We start from the raw sequence: 21175 nt of genomic DNA, 5'->3' as shown, positions 1-21175 counted from the left end.
CAATTAAAATATATTCTTCATGCTTAGGTCAGTCCCAAGTCACTGCATATACTGTACCACTAGTCAATTTTGCATGTAAAACCGACTCAACGACAATCAACCGTGTCGTCCCCCTCCCCACACCCACACCCAGGTGACCTCAAGCCTGACAACACCCACCCAGACTCCACCAACCACACCGCGCTCCCCCGTCCTCACCACCCCAACAACGGCCCCAACCACACCCTCCAGCCTTCGCCCCTGTGCCCTCCCCCCTCTGACCCATGGCCCGAGCCCGCGGAGCAGGATGCAGACGATGAGGCGGGGGCGGAGGACACGGACGACACATTGTCGCTGACGTCGTCGGCGAGTAGCACCGCGTCGTCGCAGAGCGGCGGTCTGGGGGGCCTGAACAGGAAGAAGAGCATCCCGCTGTCCATCCGCAACCTGAAGAGGAAGCACAAGAAAAAGAGGACCAAGTTCTCCCGCGAGTTTAAGCCCGGCGACAGGTGAGCCAGTTGTCAATCAAAACAACTTGTATTCATAATATGCCATGTGACTACAAATGTAGCGGACTACAAATGTATATAAATGGCTACAAATGTAGCAGACAAGGTCAGAGCCTGGGCCACACTTTCGTCCTCTCCCCTCCTTCTTTCTGCCTTCTCTCTCTCACGCCCTCCCTTTTAGAACTTCAGCTATTCCTCCCTCTCTTGCACCCTCCCTCCATTTTTCTCTCTCCATTCAGGACATGTCCCTTCCCTGGCCATTCTCTTCTCTCCTTGGCACGTGTAAAGGATGATCAATAGCTTGCTGGCAAGAATTCAGCCACCCGCTGGCAAAAATGCTGCATCCTTGACCCCAGTGTCACTTGTATTTATTTTTTGCCACATGCGTAGTAGTACAGCGCCCCTGAAGAAAATAAGGGTGAAGTGCCTTGCTCAAGGACACATTGTGCCTCTCCCAGCTTCTCATGCCTCCCAGCCTTGTACAGATCACATAATTTTCCTCCGTCTTAGGCCAGAGACAGAGGCTGCATCCGAAATGGCACCCTATTCCTTATAGTAGTGCACTACTTTTGTCAAAAAGGGAGCCAATTCCATTTGGGATGCATACACACAGCGGGGTCACCTTACACCCACTCCTCAGCCAAACAGACCAGTGTTCATCGATCCAACATCTTGTCTCCTAGAAAATGTCCTCTCCTCCTTACGAACCTTCTGATGGCTTGTTACTAACTACGAGGATCGATTTCAGGCTTGTTTCCCGGAGCAGATGTACATTAATGACCCTGGGTGTTATTATGCCGTGTGGATGCTGCCAGTGACAGTGTGACCTGGCCTTGTCTTCACATCTTGAACCAGCCACCCATCCAGTACCACTCTATGGTACTACTAGGCCTTGTACTAATCTAGTGCCAATCCAGTACTAGTATCAATCTGAATACAGTACCAATTCAATATTAGTACCAATAACAATTCACAGATTATACTAGCATAAATCTAGTGGTATTGGTGCATTGTGGAAATGAATACGCTCACTACCGCACTCGCTCTCCTTGTGGTTCTCTGACTAAAAACTCTATAGTTAGAGTATAAAAATCACGCCGGTACCAACAATTAGCTATGCACCATTAGGTTGACGTTTCCAAATAGGCTGCCGTTTGGGTTGATGTAACCTTTTCTCAAGACATTGCAGAATTCAAGTACTTCAATTTCTACCAGGTGCCATTCAAAAAACGTAGCAGGTCTTCCAAGGCTGCATATCTGATATTTCCTATATAGTGCACTACTTTTGACCACAGCCTTAGTTAAAAGTAGTGTGTTTACATATAGGCAATAGGATGCCATTTCAGACGCTACCCAAGGCTGTCATTTCCCCCTTTTAAACTGCCCTGTAGATCAGATCTGGTGATTAAATATAGCTGGCAGCTGATAAATCATGTAGCATGTGCTTAGGTGTGCCCAGATAACATCCAAGTGCTCTGATTGAAAGAGACAGAGAGAAAAAATTAGATTGAGTTGCAGGGGGAGAGAGCGAGAGGAAGACTGATGGGGGGGGGAATACGACAGCAAGGGGGAAGTGGCTGAATTTCAGGTGGGGGGATTGAATTGAGTTAGAGGAGAGAGTGATTTAAAGAAAAGACATGACATGAGATGAATATTATGGCTGGAGGGAGACAGTGACAGAGGATGCAAGGCGGAGGAGATTAGATTCGGCACCACGGGATATCTTTGATTCACACTGCTGCTGCGCATATGGCTGAGTCAGTTTAACTTTCCGTTGTGTAACCTATAGGCATTTTCCACTCTTAACCAAAACAACTTAGTGAAATTGTTAGGCCTTGTCAGTGAATTCTAGTAAGTTAGTCACTAGTTCTAATATGTGCCATCTCCCTGTTTTTTAACCGTCAGGGTAGCGGTAGAGGTTGTGTCCACCAAGACCTCGGCCGACGTCCTCTGGAAGGACGGCCGCATGGAGACACTCATCCGCTCCAATGACCTCATCCCCATCCAGCACCTGGACAACCACGAGTTCTGCCCCGGGGACTTTGTTGTCGACAAACGACGTAAGTAGTTCGCGCACTTCCCGCTCGTATTCAGACCCCTTGACTTTTTCCACATTTTGTTACGTTATAGCATTATTCTAAAATGGATTTTAAAATTCCCTCATTAATCTACACACAATACCCCACAATGACAAAGCAAAAACAGGTTTTAAGACATTTTCGCAAATGTATAGACAGGTGTGTGCCTTTCTAAATAACAGTTGACGGTGCATGTTAGAGCAAAAACCAAGCCGTGAGGTCGATCGAATTGTCCGTATAGCTCAGAGACCGGATTGTAGAGGCACAGATCTGTGGAAGGTTACCAAAAAATGTCTGCAGAATTGAAGGTCTCCAAGAACACAGTGGCCTCCATCATCCTTAAATGGAAGAAGTTTGGAACCACCAAGACTCTTCCTAGAGCTGGCCTCTCGACCAAACAATCGGGGGAGAGGAGCTTTGGTTAGGGAGTTGACCAAGAACACGATGGTCCCTCTGACAGAGCTTCTCTGTGGAGATAGGCGAACCTTCCAGAAGGACAACCATCTCTGCAGCACTCCACCAATCAGGCCTTTATGGTAGAGTGGCCTGACGGAAGCCACTCCCCAGTAAAAGGCAAGAAAGCCCACTTGGAGTTTGCCAAAAGGCACCTAAAGGACTTTGACCATGAGAAACATTACATTTACATTTACATTTAAGTCATTTAGCAGACGCTCTTATCCAGAGCGACTTACAAATTGGTGAATTCACCTTCTGACATCCAGTGGAACAGCCACTTTACAATAGTGCATCTAAATCATTTAAGGGGGGGGGGTGAGAAGGATTACTTTATCCTATCCTAGGTATTCCTTGAAGAGGTGGGGTTTCAGGTGTCTCCGGAAGGTGGTGATTGACTCCGCTGTCCTGGCGTCGTGAGGGAAACAAGATTCACTGGAATGATTGAACTCTTTGGCCTGAATGCCAAGCATCACATCTGGAGGAAACCTGGCACCATCCCTATGGTGAAGCATGGTGGTGGCAGAATCATGTTGTGGGAATGTTTTTCAGCGGTAGGAACGGAGACTAGTCAGGATTGAGGGAAAGATGAACGGAGTACAGGGAGATCCTTGATGAAATCCTGCTCCAGAGCGCCCAGGACCTCAGACTGGGGCGAAGGTTCACCTTCCAACAGGACAACGACCCTAAGACACAGCCAAGACAACGCAGGAGTGACTTCGGGACAAGTCTCTGAATGTCCTTGAGTGGCCCAACCAGAGGCTGGACTTTAACCCTATCGAACAACTCTGGAGAGACCTGAAAATAGCTGTGAGGTGACACTCCCCATCCAACCTGACAGAGCTTGAGAAGATCTGCGGAGAAGAATGGGAGATATTCCTCAAATACAGGTGTGCCAAGCTTGTCACACCCAAGAAGAGTCCAGGCTGTAATCGCTGCCAAAGGTGTCTCAGCAAAGTACTGAGTAAAGGGTCTGAATACTTATCTAAATGTGATATTTCATAATTGAAAAAACTGTTGTTGTTTTTTTAAATTTCTCAACATAGTATTGAGAGTATTGTGTGTAGATCGATGAGGGGAAAAAATATTTCATCAATTTTAGAAAAAGGTTGTCAGGTAATAAAATATGTATGTATATAGCACCAGTATCCTTTCTACATACTTTGTATGTGGCTTTAGTCGTTTACGTGTACGCAGGGGGAAAAACGACTATTTCCAAACATGAATATAGGGGAAACACTGACTATAATTGCTGGAGTAGAAAATAAAATATCAAAGCCAGCACAGTACGGCTCAGGTCAGCCCTGTAATGTAAATCAGCTATTAGATTAGCTCATATTTAGGCCATTGTTTGACTGTACCTCTATGTTTACTCTATCGTCTATATTTAACATGGTTTAAATATAGAGTTTATTTTGGTTCTGCAACTGTGGAGGAAGTAACCTGATAAATGGCTCCCTCGTTTGACTTTCATTTTCATACATGGTGTCCTTGGTGATACATTTTGTGCCTCAGGTCAGAAAGTAACTTCAGCTCTCTCTCTCTCTGTGTGTGTGTGTGGTCACACAGCCCAAGCCCCTACGGACCCAGGCGTGTACGGGGTCATCCAGTCGGGCGACCACAAGGGCAGGACGTGTGCCGTGAAGTGGATCAAACTCAACGCCTCTAGCGACAACGTAGAGGTCAGTCTGCTGGGCATTGTGGGTCGGCTCGGGTCACCCGGGGGAACAACAACAACCTTTTTTTATAATCCATAGCTCTATAGAAATTGAATTTGGGCCCGTCTGAAATTACTCTTCCACATTAACCTATTCCACATGTCGTGCACTACCTTGGGCCAAAGCAACAGCCCCATGGTCCTATTGATCTGGTCAAAAATACTGCACTACATATGGTGGCTTATAGTGTCATTTGAGTTGCATTATATCAGTCTAATGGCTGATAGTTTTGTTTGTTTAGGTCATAGGAGAAGAGGAGGATGTTAGTGTGTACGACATCGCCGACCACCCAGACTTCCACTTCCGTACCACTGATATCGTCATCAGGATAGGGAACTCTGAGAACGAGCGGAATACAGAGTGTGAGAACGATGTAAGTTCGAAAATGTCATTCATTTTGTCTGTTGACATGTTAGTAGTTTTCCCTGTGGTTCTTGGAGTGTTCTTTGCCAGTCCCATGTTGTACAGGAGCTTTGGCCTGGTTACAGATCCACCATAGTTACTAAAAGCGTGCTCTGAAAGGAAATATCATCCACTACAGTACTATAGTGTAGAAAGAGTATTTTCACATACCGGTCTTTTATCTTTTATCATCTGCCCAGACGTCAGTTGGCCAGGTCTTCAGAGTGGATGTGAGCAGCAAGGTGGAGGTGGTGTGGGCTGACAACTCCATGACCATCGTCCTGCCACAGGTACTCATGGTAATTGTAGTCTTTCTGTCCGCATGCGAGGTTGTAGTGGTCACTAATCGGTGGCTCTGTTGGTTTCTGTTCAGTTTTTGTTGGCTTGTGTTCACTATACCAATGACGTGTCCTACTACTGTACCTTCTACTCAGGTAATTGTGTGTTCATGCTAATTGTGTGTAATCTGAATTTGTGTTGCAGATAGCATGCTGCTGTGTGACTTGCTTGCTGCCCTTTTGAAAAATGTATTATTCTAAACGACATTTGATATTGACACAAAAAGCATTTCATGAAAGTTAGTAATTATTAATGACTGCCTATAAGCGCGGCGATGATTTAGTTTGTTTTCTAACCCCACCTTCCATCTAGCACCTGTACAACGTGGAGTCTGAGATCGAGGAGACTGACTATGACTCTGTGGAGGAGAGCAGCAGTGGCCTGTCCACGGAGGAGTGGGAGGACGAGAGCGACAGCTGGGAGACTGATAACGGCCTGACTACCAACGAGGATGACCAGCACCCCGCCAACGAGGACACCGCCACCCCGGCCCCCACCGGCCCCAGCCCCTTCATCATCCCCCCCGAGGAGGGCGGCAAAGCAGGGGCCACCACCCCCACCAAGCCCCTTAACGCCACAGAGGACCAGGAGGGAGCTGGGGCTATAGCCAGCCCAGGCGCCGGTGCTGGAGGAACCACCCCTGGAGCAGGAGGGGGTGATGCTGTTGAGAAGCTCCCTGGGAAAGACTGTACGCCGCGGGGCTTCCGCGAGCTCAAGGAGGCCCTGAAGATCCTGGAGAGCCTGAAGAACATGACCGTGGAGCAGCTATGGACGGGCGGTTCGCCTACCTCGCCCACGTCCAGTGCCACGCCCTCCGCCAACGGGACTAACGCCAACACCGCCACTGCCGTCACGCCAGAGAAACCCACCAAGGAGAAGCGCTTCCTGGATGACATCAAGAAGCTTCAGGAGAACCTGAGAAAAACCCTGGACAATGTGGCCATCGTGGAGGAGGAGCGGATGGAGGCGGTGGTGGAGGCCGGAGGAGGCGGCGCAGGAGGAGGTGGGAGTACGGAAGGAGGAGAAAGAGGGGGTGAAGAAAGGCCCCAGGAGGAGGTGGCGAAGACGCCAGGCGCGGCACCAGAGTGGCCCAGCGATACGCCTGTCCTGTGCCAACAGAGTGGTGGCAAGCCCGGCGTCACCTTCACCAGTGCCAAGGGAGAGGTGTTCTCTGTGCTGGAGTGGTCACCAGGTGAGGACGCAATACTGTGCTTTTAGCTTGTCATTGTTTGAGTCTTTGTTACTGAGACATCCACTAAACTAGTAGTACTGGAAGAAGAATACACCCCATGACTTAAATAGCTCCAAAAATGCCCTGTTCAAACATTTAAATGCAGTGGTCCATTACTTCAGATGGCCTTTTCAAATACTCACTAAATGCCTTGTTAGAATGCCACAACATTTATCTGACTCCTGCCAGACACCCACACCTTTAAGAAGATGGAGTTCCAGCCGGCCGAGGCCAAGAAGTTTTTCAGCACCGTGAGGAAGGAGATGGCTCTGCTGGCCACCTCGCTGCCCGACGGCATCATGGTGAAAACCTTCGAGGACCGCATGGTACGCTAACAGACACCGGAGAAGAGCGCCGTTTGGAAGTGATCCGAATGTAGTCGATTACAGTCAAGTATTCAATTGCATCAGACCACTCTTCAGTGGCTAAAGTGACTCCGGTTTTGAGCTGCCAGTTTCTCTGCACTCATTAAACACTTGATTTAAAAACCTCTTTGTGCTGTTATTTCTGAAGATAAGTGATAATTCCGATGATGATGGTGAACATGTGCTCCTCTCGTTGACATTTGAAGTGGCTCTCCATTTGTCTCCTCTGTTTCTTCACCTTGTCCCCCTCTCTTCACAGGACCTGTTCTCAGCTCTGATCAAGGGGCCCACGCGCACCCCTTACGAGGACGGCCTGTTCCTCTTCGACATCCAGCTGCCAAACATTTACCCGTCGGTGCCGCCCCTCTTCCGCTACCTGTCACAGTGCAGCGGGCGCCTCAACCCCAACCTCTACGACAACGGCAAGGTCTGCGTCAGCCTGCTGGGCACCTGGATCGGCAAGGTGAAAGTAGACCTTTATCCCACCCTTAAAAAAGTGTGATACTCTGTATTTTGGGTATTTTATTAGGATTCCTGGGGCCCACACAAAACATGAAACATGACATAATACAGAACATTAATAGACAAGGACAATACCAATACACAAACTACAGTATCTAGGTCAAATACTTCGACCACCCATTACCGTCCCTTTGACTGTTCTTCGACCACCCATTACCGTCCCTTTGACTGTTCTTCGACCACCCATTACCGTCCCTTTTGACTGTTCTTGACCACCCATTACCGTCCCTTTGAGTGTTCTTGACCATCCATTACCGTCCCTTTGACTGTTCTTGACCACCCATTACCTTCCCTTTGACTGTTCTTCGACCACCCATTACCTTCCCTTCGACTGTTCTTCGACCACCCATTACCGTCCCTTTGACTGTTCTTGACCATCCATTACCGTCCCTTTGACTGTTCTTGACCACCCATTACCTTCCCTTTGACTGTTCTTCGACCACCCATTACCGTCCCTTTGACTGTTCTTCGACCACCCATTACTGTCCCTTTTGACTTTTTTAAATTTTGAACATTATAATCTGTTTGTATAAAATGTACCTCACACAGTCTTCCCTGTTTATCAATCCTTAGGGTACAGAGAGGTGGACCAGCAAGTCTAGCCTGCTGCAAGTGCTCATCTCCATCCAAGGCAAGTCTAAACTGACCTCACTAGACCTACTCTTAAAGTCACACGTACAGATTTGATCCTTCACCAGGTCAAGTTCAGGTCCCAATTGGGGGACCCCCCCCCCCCCCCCAATTGTCTTCCAATTGTCTTCCCTGCAGCAGAAGTCAATGTTTTATTCATGCGGGCCATTTACATGTCGGCTCCAGCTGCAGTGAGTGTCACACACCATCCCCCTCTGACAAGGCTGTCGTAGTTAAACTGCCTCAACTTCCCATCAGCAATAGTCACCTCAGGATGTTGGAGACAGTTATAGGATTTGTTGCTGTTGGAAACTAGGCTAATAGGCTTATACAGGTTAATCCACAAAAGGCTGAATACATTTCAATTGTCATGAAGGTGTTTGTGGTTAACAAAAGTGTTTGAATCTTTCTGTACACTAGAATAACGGGTTAATGTGGGAATATCTTTGATTTCTAAGGTATTTGGGTCCTTAGTAGCTTAATGGTCCAATTTAGCTCAATATCAAATAATTTCTGGGTAACAATTAAGTACCTTACTGTGATTGTGTTCAATTAAAATTGTCAAAAATAAACAAATAGCTTCTCAGCAAAGAGCAATTTCTCAAGCAAGATTTTGGCTTGTACTGTCTGGAAGTGGTCTGAGTCGGGAGGGGGAAACTAGCTGTTATTGGCAGAGAGATTTGGAATTGTCTTGATGGTCTATTAACTAATTTACCGGTACGCCTGGCACCTAATACCATACCCTGTTCAAAGGCACTTCAATCGTTTGTCTTGCTCAGTCACCCTCTGAATGGCACACATACACAATCCATGTGTCAAGGCTTAAAATTCCTTCTTTAACCTGTCTCCTCCCCTTCATCTACACTGATTTGAAGTGGATTTAACAAGTGACATCATTAAGTGATCATCGCTTTCACCTGGTCAGTCTGTCATGGAAATTTGTATAGTCTGTGTATATAAAATGCAGGACAATTTTTTTTTGACTGCACTGTGCCTTCAATGCTTAATTGTTGGGTCTTGTAGAATCTAAAGAGTGTGCTCTGTGTGTGTCTTTCCCAGGCCTGATCCTGGTCAACGAGCCCTACTACAATGAGGCAGGTTTCGACAGTGACCGAGGCCTGCAGGAAGGCTATGAGAACAGTCGCTGCTACAACGAGATGGCCCTCATCAAGATGGTGCAGTCCATGACCCAGCTGCTGCAGACTCCCATAGAGGTCGGGATCCAATTTCATCTGATTTTATTTGTCTAGAGTCAATCTGTTTTGTTTAGATTTTATATTTGTGTGAATACGAACAGTTAAAAATCGCCCCCCAAAATTGACAGTTGTTATATACTGATAGTTGCTCTACAAATTTGACCTGTAAATCAGTGCCAAAGACACATTTCAATTTTCTGAAAATGTTTGTTCATTTATCTTATTACTGGATAAGTCGGGGACAAATGGCAGGTGGTGATGGATAGTTATAGTTGGGTGGTTGTTGTGGTAGAGGTCTGTAAATATTGTACACTATTTTATTTTTACTAACGTTTTTGATAACTATGAGTTTTTATTGCATATTTTGTGTTTTTGAGCCACAGATTTGCAGATTGACTGACAGGTTAACTCTTTTTGGCTTTGCTAGCTGGCGAAATGTTTTTGTTTTGAAATGCACCTGGACACAGTAGGATACCAGCTTTTTTGTTTCACCTGGCTGCCAGTTCATAATCTTTTGAACATAGTTTGAGGAGTTGCCTGACACTCAATAGGAATGGAAGATGGAGTCAGACAGCACTGCTGAGGCAGAGCGCTGGTGGTGAGGCGACTGGCTACCATTCTGAACTCGGTGTGGTGAGCTTTTGGCGTCCAGAGCTGCTGAGGCATCATCCTAGTGGGTGTTACACTGAGTGGAAGAGAAGTCCAGTGGCTAAAAGACCCTCTCATCACCATCTACCATCCTCTGACCAGCTCCCTCCGCTCAAGCCATGAACTGACCATCTCCATCTTCGGAGGAAAGACTTGGCCACTATTGGTTGACCTGTCATGATATTTTGCTTGTTTGTTTTTGTTCTTGAAGCGCTTTGAGATTCAGATCACTGTGAGATTGAACTATAATTCATCTATTTTGTCTGTTTCTAAACAGGTGTTCCAGCAGGAGATCCGGCAGCACTTCACCTCCAACGGCTGGCGCCTGGTGCACCGTCTGGATGCCTGGCTGGAGCTCCACGAGCTAGCCGAGAGGGGCCCTCCGCCAAGACCATCCCGGGACAGGCCTCCCTCAGTGGGTCCTCTAGACGAGACGCTCCCCTTGGATCTTCTGGCCCACAGCACCCCCAACAAGCACCAGGGCACCGGGGATGAAGAGCTGGAGGACTCTGGCCTAAGTTTTTCCACCACCGCCGCCTCCCAGCAGGAGCTCAGCCAGAACTTGGACTGCGACGGCACCGTCTCGGCCAGTGAGGTGGCCGGGGCGAGCGTGGTGGTCTCCGGGTCGGTTAGGGGGGCCGCCTCAGACTCCGCGGGCGGTAGCCAGCCGGCGGTGCGACCAAAGAAGCGCAGGAAGAGCTACCGGAGCTTCCTGCCCGAGCGGAGTGGGTATCCAGACATTGGCTTCCCCCTCTTTCCTCTCTCCAAGGGCTTTGTGAAGAGTGTGCGCTGCGTGCTGCTGCAGTACCGGGCCGCCCTGGCCGCCACCTCCATCCCCGACCATGTAGAGGACAAGTAAGTGACTAGTGACTCCCCCAACGCCCACCACCACCTCAATCCTCAGCCCACCCTCCAAGAGCTGCACTGTGCCCTCAATGATCTCCCAAATAGCCCCTGTACCCTTTGATCCCCCTTGCCCAGCTGCTGCCCAGTGCCCCTGCCCCTCGGCCATCTATCTAGTGCACTCTTGCCCCCCCCCTCCCCTCCCTCAGACCACTAAAAGCTAACTTGGTGTATGCGCTTTCCTTCAGTGTCCAGAGTCCAGACAGAGGCCAGATGTGAAGGGAGAGGAGTGGGAGTGTCTTATGGAGATCTAAGCCACGGACCATAAGCACCCTCCCCCATAATGGACCTTCTGAGCTCTCATGGACACACAGACAAGGAGCGAGAGCCTCGACTGGAAGGCAGCGCCACACATCTGCCCCTCGTGGGCCCTGACGGACGAGGGAGGAGGAAGGAGAGGAGGAGAGATGCAGAGAAGCTGGTTTGTTTAAAAAAAGGTGCCATTGACTTGCATCGTCTATAGCTGCTGTAAGGGGAAGTGGAATTACCTGAAGAGAGACATTCTTTGTCGAATTGGCGCCACAAAATAAAATGTTACTCCGCTGTGTCAATTGGATCTAAAAAACGAAATGGAGACAGTTGCCATGGCGTCCTGGAATCTGCAGGGTCAAAAAGTGCAACCCGGATTGATTCTCTAAGCTGGGTTTTCTCTGAACTACGTTTCTCAGTATGCCTGGTTCCTTTGACCCTAGCGGGCACCCTTAGTACTACTCCTGTGCCCCGTTACCACCCTGCACTCTCCAATCAACAGACAATCTCTGCAGGGCTGGGCACCTTTTGACATGCTGACATATTGAGTTTCTTTTTAAAGTAGATGTTACTGGGTGTTTGCTTTTTGCCCTGCTCCTGTTGTTCTTTCTCGCTTTAGAGACACACACTATCTGAATGTTATTAACTGCCCACCTACAACCGCTTCACTCTGCTATGCCCTTGCTGGTTTCCTCGCCAATGGCTCGCACCACAACATGCCGTTGCAGAAACACTTGAGTGACAAGTTTACATACTAATCACCACTTCTGGATGTTATCTACACTACTAGGCCCTACGGTACATTGCTGGCTCTAGAGGAGTGCAGTTACACATAACTATATGAAGGATAGTCTGTTTCCTCTAGGTAAGGTCAAATGAGCTCTTTAATATCTTTGACTGTAGAACGTTTCCATTCGAAGACTTGATAACTTTCTGACGCTGTACAGACTTTTTTTTTATTTTATTTTTTTATCACCCATTTTGGTCTTAAGACTCAACTTTTTTTTTCTTCAAGGCTAGGTTGAAATTATACAGTGTTAAGGCAGTGTTCGAAAAACACATTCATTGGACCAGCACAGTTGCTGATTCTACAGGATTAGCATTGAAAACGTGACCAGTGGCTGTAGATAATTTGAGAGGGGAAAAAAAACATTTTAAAAGAATAGAATGACAGAAACATGAGTTTGTTGAGTAGTTAGCTGAAATTCACTGCGATTGTGTTTATTTTCCACTACGATGCCCAAAATTTCTGTACTGCTAACATTAACTTCCATTCATTTTCGCTCTGGCGCTGGTTCAATTTAATGTTTATTTTCTAATTCTTCTCCATGGAATTATTACGTTGTCTTAACCTTCTCCATCTTCAAGGTAGTGACCTTTTTCCTTTCTTGCAGCTTTCATTGACCTTTGAGCCACTTTAAAGGCTGGTCATTCAGAATGGTCCTCCAGAGCTATCCCCCAATCCCCTCTTCTGCTCACTCATTAGGCTACTACTAGAGGCGGAGCCACAACAGTGCACATGACACGAGTAAAAACGCGATCTATTCCATCACTAAATGAGTCTTATCTCAACATGTTGCCTTACTTGAATTGTTCTTCTTATTAATATATTATCAGACCCTATGTACAGAGCTGCTTGTTACCCCGGCCTGATACCCACGACATTCACCCCCATTCCAGTGTTCAGAGGTTGGTTGTCTAACATCAGATCTGGGGTCAGCTTTCCCTGGACTTGTGCTTAATTTAACCATTCGGAGGTAGGAAAAATGAATAATAAATATAACAAAATAACTGATCCCAGATCTGTTTTGACAATGGCAACAGCCCACAAGTTGAATGATAAAGTTACACAGTTTCAGCCACTGGATTCCAGTGTTACTCTCAACTGCTGTTTGTTCGGTGATGGAGATTGATAGAAGTTTGTAGACAGATTGAGTGTGGATGCAGAAGCTTATACTTGATTTGGTTTTGTTCTTGCCCTTTTGCCATGAGCATGATGGAGTGTCACTGTCCCCAAGATTGGAGTGCTGTCCTGTTCTCTTTAATTTTCCCAGTTTAAAGGGTGAATGATACACTTTTGACAATATGGCCTCTGGCATAGTCATGCTTGTGTTTTGTGATATTACTTTTATATTTCTTTAAATTTTTGCTGGTTTGTTTATACTTGCTTGAATTGGGTAAAAATGGTCAGTGTTCTAAACTCAGCAAAAAAAGAAACCTCTCACTGTTAACTGCGTTTTATTTTCAGCAAACTTAACATGTGTAAATATTTGTATGAACATAAGATTCAACAACAGACATAAACTGAACAAGTTCCACAGACATGTGACTAACATAAATAGAATGTGTCCCTTAACAAAGAGGGGGGAGGTCAAAATCAAAAGTAACAGTCGGTATCTGGTGTGGCCACCAGCTGCATGAAGTACTGCAATGCATCTCCGCCTCATTCCCCCCACTCTTCCACCAAGGCACCTGCAAGTTGCTGGACATTTCTGGGGGAAATGGCCCTAGCCCTCACCCTCCGATCCAACAGGTCCCAGACGTGCTCAATGGAATTGAGATCCGGGCTCTTCGCTGGCCATGGCATTCCTGTCTTGCATTAAATCACGCACAGAATGAGCAGTATGGCTGGTGGCATTATCATGCTGGAGGGTCATGCCAGGATGTCTTCCCTGTAACGCACAGGGTTGAGATTGCCTGCAATGACAAGAAGCTAAGTCCGATGATGCTGTGACACACCGCCCCAGATCATGAAGGACCCTCCACCTCCAAATCGATCCCGCACCAGAGTACAGGCCTCGGTGTAACGCTCATTCCTTCGACGATAAACGCGAATCCAACCATCACCCCTGGTGAGACAAAACCGTGACTCGTCAGTGAAGAGCACTTTTTGCCAGTCCTGTCTGGTCCAGCGACGGTGGGTTTGTGCCCATAGGCGACGTTGTTGCCAGTGATGTCTGGTGAGGACCTGCCTTACAACAGGCCTAGAAGCCCTCAGTCCAGCCTCTCAGCCTATTGCGGACAGTCTGAGCACTGATTGAGGGATTGTGCGTTCCTGGTGTAACTCGGCAGTTGTTGCCATCCTGATGTTTGGATGTACTGATCCTGTGCAGGTGTTGTTCATCCTGTCTCCCTGTAGTTCTGTCTTAGGCGTCTCACAGTACGAACATTGCAATTTATTGCCCTGGCCACATCTGCAGTCCACATGCCTCCTTGCAGCATGCCTAAGGCACGTTAACGCAGATGAGCAGTGACCCTGGGCATCTTTCTTTTGGTGTTTTTCAGAGTCAGTAGAAAGTCCTCTTTAGTGTTCTAAGTTTTCATAACTGTGACCTTAATTGCCTACTGTCTGTAAGCTGTTAGTGTCTTAACGACCGTTCCACAGGTGCATGTTCATTTAATTGTTTATGGTTCATTGAACAAGCATGAGACACAGTGTTTAAACCCTTTACAATGAAGATCTGTGAAGTTATTTGGATTTTTGTGAATTATCTTTGAAAGCAGGGTCCTGAAAAGGGGACCTTTCTTTTTTTTTTTTTTTGCTGAGTTTATTTATTAACACATGGAGGTTCTCTATGGCCACCGGGGGTCAGTGTTTCCATTCATTGTGTGCGCCGAAGAATTAAAGTAGCCTGGTCTCAGACCTGTATATGTTTGACCAACTCCTTTAACTAGCAGTTGATTTAAAGCATAATCAGATCTAGGATCAAGTGTTAAAAGGAGTACTGTGAAAGAAAGTGCAGAGATTAACGCCATCTGGTTCTTCATTAGCCTTGTCCCAAATCTGTTTGTGTGGTCTGTGCCAAGAATGCACAAACAGATCTGGAACTGGGCTAGTTCTGATAGTGCTTCCTGGTTTATTTGAACAGTCGTTGTTTACATCCATCCGAAAAATATTATTATGCTCTTGCTGTTGGCCAGAAATATTCTGTGGGTCCATTACCCTTGTGTTTACCGGTGTGCTGAAAACGAGGGCGTTGACTAATCTTTTTGCTTGAACAAAGATGCTTAGTGTTCATGAGTGTGAGACAGTACAATGTGCCATTGTCAATGAGTGAGACAAACTGATTATTGTAAAGAAGAAAAGAACATGTGAATGGGTTGTTGACTTCATTTTTTTCTCCTCCCACCTTTTTAAAAGTAATTCCTGTACCAAGCATAGCAATCAGGCTTCCATTACTTCTCTTCCTCTGACTTTCTTCCTCTTTTCCTGCCTGTACAGTACGCCCTTAAGAACGTTCCTTTGCTTTCCCAATTTAGGCTGCAGTACCTGTAGCGTTGCAGCCTTCGTTGGTTCCTGCCAAAATTCTCCTGTGTTTGCAACCTTCAATCTCTCTCATGACCATGTTTCGCTACTATTGCAAAAACACTGAAAATAATGTGAAGCCAGGTCAAGAAAACATGGAGGATTTCAAGCACATGAAGTTCTGTACTATTTTCTGTGTACGTTTAAATTCAGACTTATTCATTACTGCAAGAGATTTCCAGCCAAAGCATGTAACATGTTGCTTTTAGCCTTGAACGGACATAAGACTTGACTGTATGATGTGAACATTTCCACAGTGGCCTGTTTTGGTAAACTAATAAACTTATGATTTTTAGCCTGATCCCTCTGTACAGAAGTCATGACTATACTATAAATACATAATATATTGAACAAACTTGAGCTCTGTAAGTGGTCATGTGAATACATTTGTCTTTTTTTACAGTTCCTTTCATTATGTTAAGACCTGTTTTAAAGTGATGCATTAAACTTTGCAAGCAGTACCATGGTTACAAGTTGTCACTTGTGGTGGATTAAAGTTGGTTCTACAACAGAGTAGTGTTTAGTTGACCTCACTTAAAAGAACAAAACGGCAACTTTAATCGAGTAATTCAAAAGAAACAAGAAAGGTTTTGGTTTTCACTTTATTTGATTCAACATTTTGCCAAGTGGAAAAATAGAACTCTGTATTCAACTCAAGTAAAGAACATCAATCAAGATTTATAAAAAAGAACAGTTACTATCCCTTCACCAGATACACCTGAAAAATACTGTCAATAAAGACAACAGTCAAGCAGCAGCATTAAGACGGTTACATCTAACAAATCCAAGAGTTTTGGGTTCGTACCGGACTGAAGTTCTTTAGCTAGACACCTTCAAATGTCAACAATGGAGTATATTAGGGCCTGTGCCTGAGTTTTCAAACAGGGACATCTAAGCTTCATCAATCCTCTTTTTTTTTCTTAAGCAAGCACTCAATTCAACTGGAAACGGGTTACAGGAGTTGGTCCGTCCCCTTAGAAATCCAATGAGGAAATGAAATATTGATACCGGTCCTATTAATCTTCAAGTCTTCTAAGCATCAGTACAGAACACACCCCTCTTCCCACCACCAAGGGGCAACATGTTCAAGGCACACCAAACAGTTTCAGGGGCTCTTTCTCAATCGTTTAAAATCTGTCCGTTTCCTTTCCTGCATTGCTCTGATCTAAAAGAACTGGCCAGGTGAAAGCCTGCCAGCCTACTGATGAGCTGCCATGTTTTCATCTGACAAATGTTTACCAATCAGTGCAAACAAGCAGAGAAAATGAAGAGGGTAAGAATTGTTAGAACTGAGAAAGTGCCAGGGGCTGCATAGGCTGAGTAGGGCACAGAGTTTTCTAGTCAAGTGAAGTGGTCAGGAAAATCTCATGGCCCCAGCTAGCTACAAGGAATGGATTTGAGCATATTTCAAACCTGAGCCAAGCAGAACACTCCCGTGAAAATCAGAATTCTGAACAACAATTAAGCGACTCGTTTGCATCTTGATATTTTCACCTCCATTTCCCCATCATAATAACTAATTGATTTCCAGCATGCTAAGAGGCGCGTTCCTCTGCCCAGGTGTTGCCGACGACTGCCAGAGCTTACAACTCCTAGATAGGTATTTTTATGTATCAGCTAACCATGTAATACTGTTGCAATCTGTCAGTCGGACGTGGCACACAACGTCTGAGCAGGAGAACGCAACCAAGGTAAGGATTGGAAAGTCATGTGCTGCTGCTCTAAAATAGCAATCAGTAGGAGAGGAACGCCAGATGAGCTCAATCAATTCAGCAGTAGGGGGAGGAATGAGATGAGCTCATGTCCCTGAAAGGGTTAAAAGCAGAGTTAATCATTTTGTACTTTAAACAATGCAAGGGGGCTTTCTTTTGCATATGGTACAGCTAAAATTTGTCATTTCTTTAAATATGTCATTTTGGTCTTCCCCATGTATAATTATTTAGACTGGACTGATGACAGGTTTGCAACATCAAAAACCCAGTCATTGCATAATATCACAACATGAAACTGACATTGTTGCATTTTGGGAAGATCCTGTGGCCCAAATGTACACTCGGTCATATCAGGGGCATTTCTGGCTCCACAAATATAAACTGAGGCCCAACAACATTCTCTCAGGGTCTCTTATCCCAAAGGCGAACGAGATGAACATAAACATCTTCCTTTCCCAGTGTCAGTCAGAACCTTATGTTAAACATGATGCTCATTCTCCACAGCAGTGGATCTGTGGAGAAGGGCTGTGTGCCAAGACCACGTCTGCATCCCTATGGGCCCTGTTCAAAAGTAGTGCACTTTATAGAGAACAGGGTGCCATTTGGGATGCATCCCACACAATGCTGGTCCCTCATGCAGCATTAAACAAGTCAATACTCTCCCTCATCCCTCCCTCTTTTCCATACCCTGACCAATGTGCTGTTTAATCAAGTGCCACCTCTCTTCCTTTTGTGTTTAAGGCAAAATAATCCCCCTCGTTCCCGAGAGTTCAGAATCAGTACAGAAGAAGGCTAAGACGAGTGTAAACTCAGGCTAGCTACTGTATTAGCATCACATTAGCCTTAGGTTGCTCTTGTCATCATTTCGTGGTTTATCTTCTCTGTTTTAAAGCTTTATGATAAGGTGATGATTGCTGAGAAGGGGAAGGGGTCTGCACAGTGTGTGTAGTGTACTGTTGGTGTCAGCTGTAGCTGCAGGCAGACAAAAGAAACTGGGACTGCTCTGTGGTGCACTGCAGTGTCGAGAAAGGGAGGAGGGGGGGATGGATGGATTGGATGGAGAAGAAGGATGGATGGGGGAGGGGTATGGGGCAAGACTGCAGTTGGAGACCTGATACAGGCACTACAAGTCATTAATCACATAACCTGGACCTGTGCTACATGCCTTCCTCTGCAGGACAGGCCACAGCACAATAAATAAAGGCAGTGTCTCTCACTCGAGGCCGTTTTAAAGCTAGTGGTTCATGGAAATGAGGTATAAAACAAGCACATATCAAATTACTTGAAGATACGTCTTCTTTAGTATATTTGTTTGCATGTCAATGTAAGGTGGCTGGTTGATTGAAGAAGTCATGGAAGTATGGTGCATTTTCAGCTCATCACAACAATGACTAATCCAAAATAAACTCCAATCTTTTCAAATCCAAAACCGGTCATCAAGTAGTCCAGAGTCAGGGTCCTAGGCCTTAGGATAAACTACTGACCCTCAAGATTCAAGATAATCAAAAACAACCCTATGGTAATTGAGCATCAATGGTTGAGGGAGGATTTCGGCATCGGCGCAACTGTCCCCTAATTACTTGAGTTCAAATGAATTGGTTTCTAATAATGTCAATGCTGGGTCCCGGAGGCTGTATGTATCTTCCATATGTCCACGTCACAGCGGATGAGAGCAGTGAAGGCATCTATCCAAACCCCATTCGTTGCATAAGAAGGTAAATTAAAGTTGAGATGCCCTCCCATTAGACATAAAGCATGCCCGCGGTCTGTGAGGGGCAGGTGGGTGACTGACACTACATCAAGCCCTACATCATATGTACCCCTGGTACGGAGAATGTATGCATGTGTGGGTGGGCATGGTGGTGGGGCGAAAATATTCATATTTCATGAGTTACTCCATAAGTATCACCTTGGTTCTAGTAATGTATTCATGTCATAGCTTGGAACAGCCAATTAAAGGCCAGTTGCTTTGTGCTAGTGGGAAGCCATTTTAGAACAGCCTAAATGCTAATGAATGGGAGATTGAGAACATTGGGCTCTGTAGAAATGAAACGTACCCACCCATTGAACTTTTTGTGTTCTAGCCTTGCTCCTCCTTCATGGCACATCCAATCCAAACCTTCAATTCAAAGAATAAATTCAGAGAGAAGACTAAAAAGTACATTAATCCCACCTCCCTTTAAAATGTGAGCAGAAAATGCTAACGCTAAATGTTAGCATTTTCTGGATGATGCTATGCTAACTAATGTTAGCTTTTAGTGTAGCATACCATTAGCATAACATGCTAACGCTAGCCATCTATCCAGTGGATCTTGTTAATCATCTAGTGATGAGCCTGGCTATCCCGCCGTGTACCTGGGCTTGGACCGGCCCATACTCCACCACCTCCCCATCCACTGTGATCACCCCTTTTGGCGAGTAGGGCTCCAGCCGCAGTGCCCGCACCCGGGTGTACACCAGGTGGGGGCAGTTGTTGGCCAGGTGGGTGCCCTTCTCCATGGCCAGGAAGAGACGGAGCAGGGCCGTGCGTGATATGCCTGCTCGGACATATATCAGGTGGATGAGGCCGTCATCAAGTGTAGAGTCGGGTGCGGCATACAGGTCCTTTGCCAGGTGAGACTGGTACATGGCCAGCATGAGGACAAAGTCCTCCTCGGGCACCACCACCCAGTCGCTGGGCACCGGCTGGTCCAGGGGCACCAGGAGAGAGTCTGGCGGGCCTGTTAGGGTGGCATTAGCGGACATGGGTTCCCAATTCTTCGCCTTGAAGGCGTTGTTTGAGTTACGGGAGTTATGAGCTGCGTTCTGGCACGGCGAGTCCTTCGAAGGCCGGCAGAGGAGGGTAGAGGAGCAGAATGCAGACGATGGCGGTTGGCATTGAGGTGACACGCTCGTCATCTCCTCCAACGAGACTGACGATTGCCTATCCTCCTCCTCTCCATCCACCTCGTCAACCGGCAGGTATGCCAGGCGGCCCTTATACACCCTCAAAGATGCCAACCTGACCAACGTCCCCATGGTGAAGCGGGCGGCGCCAACGTGGCGGTACTTCTCACTCTCCACGTCCACGTCAGCCACAAAGCCCCAGGCCAGCGAGAGGAAGGAGAAGAGGCGGGTGGGGTTGGAGGGGCTGGAGCCCAGGTGGACGGAGGCCAGGTCCATGCGAGACACCAGGCCCTTACACAGCAGGAAGCCACAACTGACCAGCAGCTCTTCGCTTGACACCGGCTGGGCCCTGTTAGGGGGGAGGAGAGAGAAAGAGGGGGGAGTTAGCGGTAGACACGACAGACAAAAGACATGCCCAGCTGGGAGAGGGGGCGGGGGGGGGGGGGGGGGGGGTGATGGGGTAGAGAGGTCATGGGACCACCAGCCCCACACCAACCACACAGCCTGCTGTCTTTTCTCCTCTACACCTCAGCCTATTAGATAATGACGTCTCAATAGAGTTCCGTACGATTGGGGTCACGTCCATATGGCAGCATATCCATATTCAGCGTGTATTCATGATTCATCCTAGGCATTAGGCTCACCATTCAATAACAGCCATTGATTGGGGTCTCTGTTCGGCTTTCTTTTATCACGTTTTTATAGACAATAACATCGTACCATTTTGAGCTATTTTCTTAGTCACTGAAAAGAGAACTGGGGTGTAGTATCTCTTAACAACCAGTAGAGGGAGTTCTAACTAAACTATTAGAGTCATCCGATCCCACTGCTCAAGGCAAAACTGACCCGTTTTACCGTTGTGTCCTATAGCCTACAGCCCAAACAGATCTGGGACCAGCATATATACATAGAACAACCGGTGATACAGTAAGCCACTGTTGATCAAAAACAGAGCAGCAGATAATATTCTGGATCCCCTGCAGGGCAGAGAGAACAAAACAGACTCTGGGTCCTTCCTCTCATTGTGTGGCAGGTTGACTGGGGCTTCT

General features: G+C 46.6%; 2 protein-coding genes across 2 annotated transcripts in view; one reads left to right on the top strand and one right to left on the bottom strand.

The window, feature by feature from the left end:
* The window catches only part of LOC135539108 ((E3-independent) E2 ubiquitin-conjugating enzyme UBE2O-like), a 62505-nt gene extending 46518 nt beyond the window's left edge, over positions 1-15987 (top strand). The window contains exons 10-20 of the mRNA XM_064964965.1: positions 134-488; positions 2394-2548; positions 4589-4701; positions 4979-5110; positions 5340-5429; positions 5791-6670; positions 6899-7035; positions 7334-7537; positions 8170-8227; positions 9286-9440; positions 10348-15987. Of these exons, the coding sequence (XP_064821037.1) occupies positions 134-488; positions 2394-2548; positions 4589-4701; positions 4979-5110; positions 5340-5429; positions 5791-6670; positions 6899-7035; positions 7334-7537; positions 8170-8227; positions 9286-9440; positions 10348-10929 (2861 nt within the window). The 3' untranslated portion in view covers positions 10930-15987. The remainder of the gene's footprint in view (positions 1-133; positions 489-2393; positions 2549-4588; positions 4702-4978; positions 5111-5339; positions 5430-5790; positions 6671-6898; positions 7036-7333; positions 7538-8169; positions 8228-9285; positions 9441-10347) is intronic.
* A 129-nt stretch (positions 15988-16116) lies between these two features.
* Positions 16117-21175, bottom strand: part of LOC135539098 (sphingosine kinase 1-like) — a 31597-nt gene continuing 26538 nt past the window's right edge. The window contains exon 5 of the mRNA XM_064964957.1: positions 16117-20475. Within this exon, the coding sequence (XP_064821029.1) occupies positions 19560-20475 (916 nt within the window). The 3' untranslated portion in view covers positions 16117-19559. The remainder of the gene's footprint in view (positions 20476-21175) is intronic.

This window comes from Oncorhynchus masou, chromosome 5 (assembly GCF_036934945.1).
Source record: "Oncorhynchus masou masou isolate Uvic2021 chromosome 5, UVic_Omas_1.1, whole genome shotgun sequence".
NCBI lineage: Eukaryota > Metazoa > Chordata > Actinopteri > Salmoniformes > Salmonidae > Oncorhynchus > Oncorhynchus masou.
This window is presented reverse-complemented; position numbering and strand designations above follow the sequence as displayed.